Source organism: Pelophylax lessonae, assembly GCF_965119305.1.
Source record: "Pelophylax lessonae genome assembly, chromosome: 10".
In the NCBI taxonomy this organism is placed as follows: domain Eukaryota; kingdom Metazoa; phylum Chordata; class Amphibia; order Anura; family Ranidae; genus Pelophylax; species Pelophylax lessonae.
Window position 1 is genome coordinate 214,251,196 of NC_138777.1, and position 12,500 is coordinate 214,263,695.

The following is a 12,500-nucleotide window of genomic DNA, read 5'->3' on the forward strand; positions in this document are numbered from 1 at the left end:
TTTCCCAGAAGATGGAAGGATAATTCAGAAAGCACAGCGTGACTTGCGCATGTGCAATAGCAAACCCGCTGCCGGTTTCCCTTACTTGACGAGACGGACGAATCGGCTTGGGGTGCCGACATCGCAGGATTCCTGGAGGTAAGTGTCCTTATATTACAAGTTAGCAGCTACAGTATTTGCAGCTGCTGACTTTATTTTTTTTTTCTGCAGGCTGAAACTCCGCTTTAAGTAAAAATGAATAAATAAATAGTGAAAGAAAATTAAAGTTACACCCAAGCACAAACCCCCCCACCCCCACATTTCCGAACATAAAATGCACACACCAGGGTCACCTACGCATGAAAATTGCGATACACATGTTACATATAGCCGTGCATTCCGAAGGGGAGAGCAATATTACTAGCACCAGACCTCCTCCGTAACACTAAACTGATGACCTATAAATTACCTTAAAGTGTCGTCTATGGAAAATACAGGGTACTGAAGTTTGTCGCCATTTCCTGGGCGCAAGCAAATTTAAGGTTTGACATGTTTGGTGTCTATTTACTCAATGTACTCTCATCTTTTATATTTGACCAAGAATTGGGTAATTTATTGTGTTTGTGCTTGCCCTAAAATTAACTTTATTGTGTTTTTTACAATAATATCGTGTGACATAAAAAAATGGAACTACCATTATTTTATTTTCCAGGGTGTCTGCTGTCAGAAAATATATGATATTTTGGGGGGGGGGGGGGGGGTTATGTAATCTTCAGTCCTAAAATGATTTTTTGAACATGTGTGCAAAGAAAAAATGCAAACATGGCTCTGGCAGCAATAGGGTTAAATCATTGGATTTCAGTTTTTAACCCCTTAATGCCTGAAGGTAAAACCAACATTAACGCCTGAACACAATTTTGCAACTTTGACATGTTATGAAAACCGTACACAACTACTTAGTGTATCCAGGTGAATTTTATATATTGTTTTTTTAAAGATAAATTGGGACTTTATTGAAGGAGAATGTTAATGGATATCTCCTGATTTCGTTTTTTTTTTTTTTATCAAAGAAACACTGGCCCAAAATAGTAAAAAAAAAAAAAAAAAAGTTATTTTTAAAATTAGCTGTATATTTCTTGCCTTTACAATGACCCACCACCCCAAAAAAAGAACAAAAACAAAAAAATTGTCCTTATCTAGAGTTTCATGGCAATACCACATATGTGTCTTTTTGTTTTTGTACCCAACGTAGATCTTTGACCCTAACCTTGACCCTCACCTTTTCCCTGACATAAGATCAAGCCTTGATTTATTTATTATTATTATTGTATTAAAATCAATAAATGATAGATTATCTCTTTCTCTCAGCCAAAGGAGTAAAATGTAAAAAAAAAAAAAAAAAAAAAGCTTGTGAGTAATAAATAAATAATTAAAATGTGTATATATATATATATATATATATATATATATATATATATATAGGTACCATATATGTGTATATATATATATATATATATATATATATATATATAAAAAAAATGCATCTCCTCTGGCTAGGCAAACTGCTATAATATCTTTTTATCCAACCTGCTGGCTCCTCCTCAGTGGTGTATTTTAGTTTTGTGCTGCCCTAGGCAAGACTAAAATTGGGCGCCCCCCTCCCCCTCCTATGTAAATGTGCCCCACTCCTTCCTTTTTAATCGATGGGACTCCCTACAAAATCGAAGGACCACAAGTCCCAGCATGAACCCCTGAGATCTCATGAGAGGGGGTGGGGGAGAGAGAGAGAGAGGGGGGTGGGTGAGGGAGGGAGAGAGGGGGGATGAGAGAGAGAGGGGGGATGAGAGAGAGAGGGGGGATGAGAGAGAGAGGGGGGATGAGAGAGGGGGGGATGAGAAAGAGAGAGGGAGTGAGAGAGGGGATTAGAGACAGAGAGGGGGGGTGAGAGAGAGGGGGGGGTGAGAGAGAGGGGGATGTGAGGGAGAGAGGGTGGGAGAGAGAGAGCGAGAGGGGGGTGAGAGAGAGAGAGGGGGGATGAGAGAGAGAGATAAAGAGGGCGGCTCAGAGAGAGAGAAGGGGTGTGAGAGAGAGAGAGAGGGGGTAGGTGAGAGAGAGAGAGGGGGTGAGAGAGGCAGCTCTAGCAACTAGTGGCCAATAGAGTCTAAGGTGGAGGGGGGCTTTTTTGACACCCCCCTGCAAAGTGCTGCCCTAGGCCTGGGCCTTGTTGGCCTAGGCCAAAATATAGCACTGCTCCTCCTACCAGCCTAGATCATCTATTTGCATTGAATAGAGATGCACAGAGACTCAGTGATGATATCACTGGGTCTATAACAAGGTATGTGGTAAAAAGGGAAAGGTTTTATGTAAAACGTTCATTAGCATGTTGATTGGGGGGGTAATCACAGCAGGGCAAAATATAGCTGATTAATCGTTAATCGTTTATTTAGGTAACATTTTATGCAGGTAAATAAAATGATCGATCTCAACATGGTAAAGTCACTTTATAAACATGTAGATAAAAAATAAAAAAAGTTAAAATATAGCACCCTCCTAACACTAAACTTCTAGCCCTTCAGGGCACCATTTTGACAAAAACCAGATTCAGGCGATATTTTTAGTTTTAGTGGCCACTTTTCCAGAACATGACGCTTCAAAGGTTGAGAAAAGCCCTTGGTCGTTTTCAGAGATCATAGAGAAATCCTTCCGTATGCCGCTACCTCTTGGGTGTGAATGGCCTGAGCAGCCGGCTGAATTCACGGGTGTTTGTGATGAACACCGCCAGCCTGTAAAATATTGCGCAATCACTGGCATTGAGTGACTTTTTGACTGAGTGCAACTCAACTTTACTTCGCTTCACTTTCAGTTGCTTTGAAAGATGACCATTAAGCATCTGCACAACACATTTATTTGTATATGTTCACGAAATAAATCCCCAGAGCACTCCAATTAATTTTCTACAAAAATGTATAAAGGCAAGCCTCAGTCCCCAAATGCTGAAATATAGTAAACTGACACCGGCATCCGTGCATGTCTTTCACATAACTTTTATTCCACAGATACAGGTTGTAATAAAACTTCATCACTTAAAAAAGAGCGGGAGCTATCATTTGTGCATATATATTTCTTGAGATCAATAGAGCTCAAGCTTATCCAGGGCCTGGTAAATTTCTCCAAAGCCTCCTATTCCCCAATAATAGAAAATAATTAATACACACACAATACAAAATGGTAAAATACATATTGAAAAGGTTAAAGGCTCTTGATGAAGCTTTGTGTCACAGTGGGGGGGTTAAGTAAGGGACTCTACAACAGACTTGGTGAACCTGTGGGGGTATGAGGTTTCTGGAGGGAGCTGGGGCAATTATAAGGGATGGGGTCTCCCCAGGAGACTGGGGTCTTTGCAGGGGCACTGTAAAAGGCTGTAGGGGCCTATGGGGGCTGGGGTACCCTATTGGAAGTTTGGGGCATATGAAGGGGGAGGGGTAACTGGAGGCTCTGCAGCAAGCTAGGGGGCACTGCAGGGTACTGGATAACACTATGAGAGGTTGGGGGGGGGGGCACTGTGAGCTCTTAGGGGATCTGGAGGCACTGTAGGAGGCTGAGGAGCACTGTGGATGCTTATGGCTTTCAGGGGGTCTGGGGGCACTGTGGGAGGTTGAGATGCACCGTCGGCCACTATGGAAGCTGGGAGCTTAGGAGATCTACAGCTGGCTGGGGGACCAGAAGGAGGGAGGCCACAGCCCATCGGTTGGGAACCGCTGCTCTAGATGTCCTATCTTGATTGCAGTTGATGTACGCAACCATGTGGATAGCACCTCAGGTAATTCATTGGGACAACATTTTAGCGATAAACTGGGGACCTTTTGCCATTAATCAAAGGAAAAATGACTGTAATTTAGTTGTGAGGGTCTCATCATATTGCACCTACAAATTAAGAACTTGGTGCAGCTCACAGACTTAGTGGACCTGTGGGGGGATGAGGTTTCTGGAGAGAGCAGGGGAAAATGGTGGGGATTTCTAGGAGGCTGGGGGCTTTGCAGGGGCACTGTGAAAGGCTGTGGGGGCTGGGGTACCATGTTGGAAATTTGGGGCACTATGGGGGGAACTGGAATCTCTGCAGCAAACTAGGGGGCACAGCAGGATACTGGGTGACAGTATGGGAGGTTTGGAGGCACTGTTAGCTCTTAGGTGGTCCGGAGGCACTAGGGGAGGTTTTGGGGCACTGTGAATACTAACGGCTCTCAGGGGATCTGGGGACCCTGTGGGAGGTTGAGGAGCACCGTTGGCTTCTATGGAAGCTGAGAGCTTAGGGGATCTGCAGCTGGCTGGAGAACCAGAGAGAGGGAGGCCACAGCCCATCAGTTGAGAACCACTACTCTAGATGTCCTATCCTGATTGTAGTTGATGCACGCAACCTTGTGGCTAGCACCTGAGAGATCCAACTGGGACAACATTTTACAAAAAAAAGGGGGTCTTCTGCCTTTGATAAAGGAAAATATTTGTGCAATTTATTTGTGAGGGTCTCATCATATTGCACCTACAGAATCAGCACTTATGTGAGGTGCAGCTCACATTTATCACACACACAAAGAATAATATTTCACTTTTAGACAGATTTTCTATGTAAATGGTCGCTGGTAGAAGATCTGCAAAATACTATAGACTGCTATTAAAAAAAAGTGTCACTGAGCCATCAAGTTCCTGCATCACACTATTACCACCACATATGATTTAGGTATCAGCCTTCAATGGCTACATCATGTATAAACAACAATTAGGAAATAATGCAAATGAAATTCCCAAGAATACTTAGGTTCCCATCCTCCAAGGCCTGGAAGTTTAACAGTGCGACACCTTATTTCATGTACGTAAAACAATTTCACACCCATACTTGAAGCGCTGCAAGACGTATAGACAGACCCCCTCCCCTGTGCCCCCCACCCCTGGCGCCTTTGTGTCAGGCAGGCAGAAATTAACAGGGGCCTCAAATTGTTCCACACTAAATATTCCAAAACTTTTAACAACTTTCACAAGTGCCTCGGCGACACCAAACACAATTTCACCCGAAGGCGACTTATTCCATTTGATTAAACTAAGGTGAAAACTGATAAATATTCACGAAGCGGTCGCAATGACTGCTTTCACATAAGACATGGCTCAGGAATTGGGGAGACATTTGCCTGTGTTTTACACTCTCCTAGGTGTTTGCTAATTAGAAAAAAAACACAAACACTATATTTATCTTCCCAATACAATTCTGCATCTTACTCCTCCTACAAAGAGTTCTTATACATCTTTTAAACTAATTTTACTCAATACTACCATACACCATGCTGCAGCAAATTCGTTCTTGGCACATTAAGCTCAAACAAGGTATCTTTCAGCTGTATTGCAAAAGAACAAAGCAGTTCTGGGCTAGTGATTTTTTCTGTATGGCACTCCTGAGTGCCCCACCTACGGAGGTAAAATCTAAGGTTTTTGGGTCAATCCTAATAAAACTCTTTTAATAGAAGTTTATAAACTCAAGCGTTATGTGGTTTATTTCATTGTGTGTATAAAATCTTTATTCTCCAAATAAACTGTGAATCTATGATGTTCAGTTTGCAAAGCATGTTGGGCTATTTAGGAATCCCGGCACTGTCTGCATGCCTCTTTGGCCTGTTTTCAAAGCCCAAATAAAAAAAATCAGCATGGAAGACATAAATTACTATTAATCAGATCTGTCCCGTGTGCTGCTTTCTCATGCATTCCTTGAAATCCTCCTCATCTAATACTCCCTACCATCCACAATCTTCCAAGGTGGTGGTTATTAATAGACCTGAAAGAGCTGTGATAGGCACTCAAGAGTTCCCTACTATGCCTGCACTTTACACTCACCTCCTTCATTCATAAAAGCCACACTATAGCTTATATTAGGGGTGTCCAAACTATGGCCCTCCAGCTGTTCAGGAACTACAATTCCCATCATGCCTAGTTATGTCTGTGAATTTCAGAGATTTAAAATGCCTCATGGGAATTGTAGTTCCTGAACAGCTGGAGGGCCGTAGTTTGGATGAATGAAAAAAGAGCTATGAATGGAGGAATGTTTAACCTTGACCCTACAACTTATCCTAAACTCTAAAACTGACACTTAGCACCTAACCCCACCACAACACATATTTCGAACTTTAAGGAAGATGTACAGCCAAAACCCGGATCAAGCGCTGGATCAAGAACAGGTAAGTATTTAGGGGGACAATAAGTTAAAAAACCTTCTACACTCACTTTATTCTGAACACTAAAACCTAATGCTGAACTCCAGGCTAACAGCTACATACTCTATACCAAAATATGTGTAATCAACTTTGTAATTCAGACTCTACTGTCAGACAACACATACAGGACCTAGACCTCTTAGCAGACAACACAACAGTTTATCAGTGAAGCATAGTCTTGGACCCCATCACCAACACCAGTGGTCATATGCTGATGATGGGTACTCTCTGCATTCTCTGATGAAAGTGTTGGTGTTTGAAGGGAAGCGGCAGGCTGGTTTTTTTTTTTTTTGTTTTTTTTTTAAACTTGAAACACAGTTATACACCTGTCCACAGGTCCACGGGCTGATTAAAATTAAGTATATCCACCATCAGTAAAATTTTGGTCTCAAGCTTCCAGGATTTGTTTTCTCATCTCTGCTAGGTGCCTAGAAGCCAATACATAAAAAAGATTGTTCGCTACATTCACAGAACTAGACCAGTCTTAACCCAATCAGAGCTTTAACAGTTTAACAACTCAAAAACATCTCATGAAGCTTAGGCAGCAAAACATACTATATGGCCAAGAGTTTGTGGACACCTGACCATCACACCTCTATGAGCTTGATGTATATAAAATTCTAAAACCATGGGCATTTAATATAGAGTTGGTTGCCTTTGCATCTATAAGGGTTTTCACTCTTCTGGGATGGCTTCCCACAACATTTTAGAGTGTAATATGAAGGAATTTGAGCCCATTTGTCCAAAAAAGCATTTGTACCAATGTTGAGCAAAAAGATCTGACTCCCAGTTAGCATGCCAGTTCATCCCAAAGGTGCTCAGTAGGGTTGAGGTCAGGGCTCTGTGGTCCTGGCTGCCATTGTACACAGGGGTACAGTCATGGTGGAACAGAAGAGGGTCCAAACTGTTGTCACAAGTAGGGATGCGGTTCCCACCGTATAGCGAATCAGGGAAGTTCGAGATGATGATGAAATTCGCTGGATTGAATTTTAAAGAACCCATAATTCCATGCCTGACCTTTCAACTCTGGTCTGCATGGTTACAATGGTGAATAATTGGGGAATTTGTTATGTGCCAGAACCCTCACTAGAAAAGAGTGGGTTTATTTATTTATTATTACAGGTATTTATATAGTGCCGTCAATTTACGCAGAGCTTTACATATGTATTGCACATTCACATCAGTCCCTGCCCTCAAGGAGCTTACAATCTAAGGTCTCTATCTCACATTCATACCTACATATACTGGGCCAATTTATACAGGATCCAATTAACCTTCCAGCATGTCTTTGGGGTGTAGGAGGAAACCATAGTACCTGGAGAAAACCCACGCAAGAACATGCAAACTCCCGGCAGCTTTTTGTCAGTGCCTGTTGGAGTAGTTTAGGGAGAGCTGACAGTCTATGTAGGGAAGGTTAGCTTAGTGTACTGTGTTACATCATTCTAAATTGCTCTAAATTACTCCATATTGCATATTGCTAGGCATTCTCTGAATAAATTTGGTGGACAGCTAGGGTGGTGATGTCACAATCTCTACCTTGTCCAATCAGAGAATGCCTTTTATTCATTCAAAAAAGTACAAAAGGATCTGGAGGACTGGAGTTTAGCTTTAAGCCGTCCGGATGCTGGAAATTTCTACCATACACAAAGCCTATATTTTGAATATTTTGGGAATACAGGAATGAAAGAGGGTTCGAGTAATATGGGGTTGTGATTTTGTGCAATTATTTTGACATTTTACTAATCTTTAGGACAATGCAGTAGTATAGTTTGTAAGCTTTTTTTTTTTCCAAACTGTTTTGTTATTCACCAATTTGTATGAAGTTGAGGGCTTTAGCTTTATTTTTTTATCAGGACACCTTCCTATACCTTTTAGCTCTGTTGCGGCTGCTACTTCCAATTCCGGCCTATTACTGCCTAGCGATGTTGCAGCCAAAAATACCTAAAGTATTTTTTTCAAGCAGAAAAACTTTAGATTGTTGAGCTGCTACTATATTTAGGCAAGGCTAAATGTAAAAGTTAAAAAAAATCAATTACAAATCCAAAGGAGGCGATACCAGAATATGGCGTCACTTACACTGTTTGTTGTAATACAGAATTGTACTGTTCTGTATTACAACATACAGCTTAATGACATTTCCCAAGCATGTTATTTGAAGGACTGGTGTTTTTTCTAAGTTGTCCTCAAAGCTAAATTTAAAAGGACCCTCTTCCTGCTGTATGATCATTTTGAAAATTTTTCATTTCTGTGTGAAGTGCCCAGCACCCCATGACCTTTTTTGGAAAAAAGCTGATAGAATTTAACCACAACCAAACAATGGGTTGAAAAATGTGGGTTTCTTGAACTTTGAACCAGGATTTATTTGAACCCAGGCAGATTCGCCCATCACTACTCACAAGGTTGAAGGGGCACACTTTTCCAAAATGTCTCTGCATGCTGCAGTATCTACAGTACCCTTCACTGCAAACACCTGTGTGCAATTGTTTGGAGGGCTTACTTTTGGTGTGTTGGTCAAGTGAAGACAAATTTCTGGCCATTCAGTAAGCTACTATGATTTATTTCATAATGCAACTCAGAGTGTAAGAGCTGAAATTTCGAACAATCTTTTCGTCATGTGGCAAGGTTGTAGTGGCTGCTGTGAGCTGCTCCACCTTTCCTAAAGTGTCCGGGATTCCCAAAACGTGCAGGCTCTAAGATGCAAAACTTTGCTTCAAGAAGTAACAGAACATTAAACTACTGGCTGCCCGCAGGCAGGTGTGAAAGGTGGAGAGCTTCCAACTTTCCTTTCCCAACTCAAAGTTTCAGCCCCCCATGGGCAACTGGTGGCTTTGCTATAAGCACACATTTGCATTCAATGGGTTGCAGATACCCATTGTTGGTGTCAGTGGAAGGGATAGTGCCCCATTGTTGGTGTCAGTGGGATGAATAGTGCCCAATTGTTGGTGTGAATGGGAGGAATAGTGCCTTATTGTTGGTGTTAATGGAAGGAATAGTGCCCCATTGTTGGTGTCAGGGGGAGGAATAGTGCCCAATTGTTGGTGTGAATGGGAGGAATAGTGCCTTATTGTTGGTGTCAATAGAAGGAATAGTGCTCTATTGTTCGTGTCAGTGGGAGGAATAGTGCCCCAATGTTGGTGTCAATTTTAGGGATAGTGCCCCATTGTTGGTATCAGTGGAAGGAATAGTTGCCTATTGTTGGTGTCAGTGGGAGGAATAGTACCCTATTGTTGATGTCAATGGGAGGAATAGTACCCTATTGTTGATGTCAATGGGAGGAATAGTACCCTATTGTTGATGTCAATGGGAGGAATAGTGCCCCATTGTTGGTGTGAATAGGAGGAATAGTGCCCCATTGTTGGTCTCAGTGGGAGGAATGGTGATCTATTGTTGGTATCAGTGAGAGGAATAGTGCCCCATTGTTGGTGTCAATGGAAGGAATAGTGCCCCATTGTTGGTGTCAATGGAAGGAATAGTGCCCCATTGTTGGTGTCAATGGAAGGAATAGTGCCCCATTGTTGGTGTCAGTTGTAGGAAGAGTGCCCCACTGTTGGTGTCAGTGGGGGAATAGTGCCTTGTATCAGTAGCAGGTAAAAGTGCCTCAAGGGCCACATAAAGGCAAGCATAGGGCCACAGTTTGAAGACCAAAAAAAGGGGGTGGAGAGCTGAAGTCACACACTGCAGAGCTCAGTGAGGAGAGCTCTGAGAGCTGATTGGAGGGAAGGGGCACACCCTGATTTACACAGCACACAGGAATAGAGCTGAGGCTGTCAAACAAAGACTGTGTGCTGAAGATCCCTCCCCTGTCACCTTGCTTCTCTTGGTTTTAGGAAAAGTTATCAGAAGTGACTCATGCTGATGAGGAAGAAGGCAGCAGGCAGAAAAGATACTTAGTGCTCTGGATTGAGACAAGTGCACACTATATAGTGATATTCTTTGTTCATATTTCACGACCACTTTAAACCTTTTTTTTTTGTATTTGTATAACAAGAAGCAAGCCTGATTTCACTAAATTATAAAATATTTTGCATGTCACGAAGAAAAGAAGCATATATTATAGAGTAATAATGAAAGCATATTTGCCCTTGGTATGTCAGTGCAAAATACTGGTTCCTGTTACCTTAAAATCTTCCGGAAGCAGCAGCTTACAGGTCCGTAGGAAACTTAAGATATAACGGAAAATCTCCCCGTCCCGATCAATAAAGTAGTGCTGTTTTAAACTGTCCAACACGATGGGTTCTGTGCCATTAAAAAGGCGACTTATTCTAAAAAAAGAAAGAAAGAAATATGATTATGTGGGAATCATAGCGCTATACAGGTGCCGTATATATTTGTATAACCCTCCCCCACCTTCCCCTTTTACATGATTATGCACATCTGCAAAGAGAGTTTTTATATCTCATTCATTGATATATTTTAATGAAGAAAATCATTCTGACTGATTAATTTGAATTTTGAACTGGCCAGTAACACACCTCCTGTATTAGTGAGACAAAACTCTGGAGGAATGAGCACAGGAGGCACAGCAGCAGCAGCACCGTCAGTCAATGTGTGTATGTGTGTGTGTGGGAAGGGAGGGAATTGGCCTCTGGGTTTAACCCTTTCGATGACAGTGGGGGGGGCGGTTCACACACAGTTTGGTGGCTGCAGCGGCCTGATTGCTCGCACACACCCCGGTACTACCCCCCCCCCCCCTCCGCTTTCTCATCTGTGGGCCCAGGCCGATATGGAGGGAAGGGAGAAGAGCTGACACATGTCCACTCTCCTCCCCTTCTTCCTGTGACCCGGAAAAGTGTAGTCTCTGGCAAAACTTCCGGGTCAGCCTCTCACTGTCTCCAGGTAGCTTAGCCGAGAAGTAATGTTTTGCAATGCGATCTGCATTGCAAAACATTCAGTGGAGTCCAAAGGAGACATAGGGGGTCTTTTAGACCCTACGTGTCTCATTAAAGCGAACCTGTCACCTAAAAATCATCACATAGGGGACTTTTTGTCCCCGTGTGATGAAAAAAAATAAAGTACACAAATGTTTTTTCAAAAAAATTAAGGTACACCCAAGTACATAAAATCCCCCCCCCCCAAAAAATTTGAGACCCCCCCACCCCTACATATACGCACATATGAACATAAACGCATGCGTAGGGGGTGCCTATGCATGAAGATGTTGATTGCGATACACATGTTACATATCACCAGGCACGCTGGGCGAGAGAAAGAATTCTAGCACAAGACCCCCCCTGTAACACTAAACTGAGGACCTATAGGGGGCTTTCGAAGCATCGCCTATAGAAAACATAGGGTACTGAAGCTTGTCACTATTTCACAAGCGCACACAAATGTCCCCCTCCCACCGCCATCCGCAGCTCTGCCCGGGTCTCTCTTCCCACCAGGAGATCCGAGCAACCAGCTGGCATGTCCCCCGGCTGGTTGAAGTCCCGAACAAAGCCAGATTCGGCTTTGATCGGGTCTCTGATCGTGTAACCCGGAAGTGACGTCACTTCCGGTTTACTCGGCTGCCAATGGAGCTGATTTAAAAAAAAACTGTCAGTATTCAAAAATGCAGATTTCGATGTTTTGAACACTTTGAAGTGCAGTGGAGGATTCTGGAGTCTTTTAGATCCCAGATCCCTCCATAAAGAGTACCTGTCACTGCCTATTACTGTCACAAGGGATGTTTATAATGAGATAATGAGGGCCTTAGTCAGGGACTTGACCAAGAACCGGATGGTCACTCTGACAGAGCTCCAGGGTTTCTCTGTGGAGAGAGGAGAACCTTCCAGAAGAACAACCATCTTTGCATCACTTCACCAATCAGGCCTGTATGGTGAAGTGGCCAGACGAAAGCCACTCCTCAGTAAAAGGCACATGACAGCCCTCCTGGAGTTTGCCAAAAGGCACCTGAAGGACTCTCAGACCATGAGAAACAAAATGATCTGGTCTGTGGAAACAAAGATTAAACTCTTTGGCCTGAATGGCAAGCACCATGTCTGGAAGAAACCAGGCACCACTCATCACCTGGCCAATACCATCCCTACAGTGAAGCATGGTGGTGGCAGCATCGCTGTGGGGATGTTTTTCAGCGGCAAGAACTGGGAGAATAGTCAGGATCGAGGGAAAGATGAATGCAGCAATGTACAGATATATCCCTGATGACAACCTGCTCCAGAGAGCTTTGGACCTCAGACTGGGGTGAAGGTTTATCTTCCAACAGGACAACGACAAAGGAGTGGCTACGGGACAACTCTGTGAATGTCCTTGAGTGGCCCAGCCAGA

At 43.0% G+C, this 12,500-nt stretch overlaps 1 protein-coding gene across 3 annotated transcripts in view; it reads right to left on the bottom strand.

The window, feature by feature from the left end:
* KCTD15 (potassium channel tetramerization domain containing 15) overlaps positions 1-12,500 on the bottom strand; it is a 72,402-nt gene that overhangs the window by 15,714 nt on the left and 44,188 nt on the right. For all 3 annotated transcript variants that reach the window (XM_082270851.1, XM_082270850.1, XM_082270849.1), the window contains one exon: positions 10,351-10,495. In XM_082270851.1, the coding sequence (XP_082126977.1) occupies positions 10,351-10,495 (145 nt within the window). The remainder of the gene's footprint in view (positions 1-10,350; positions 10,496-12,500) is intronic.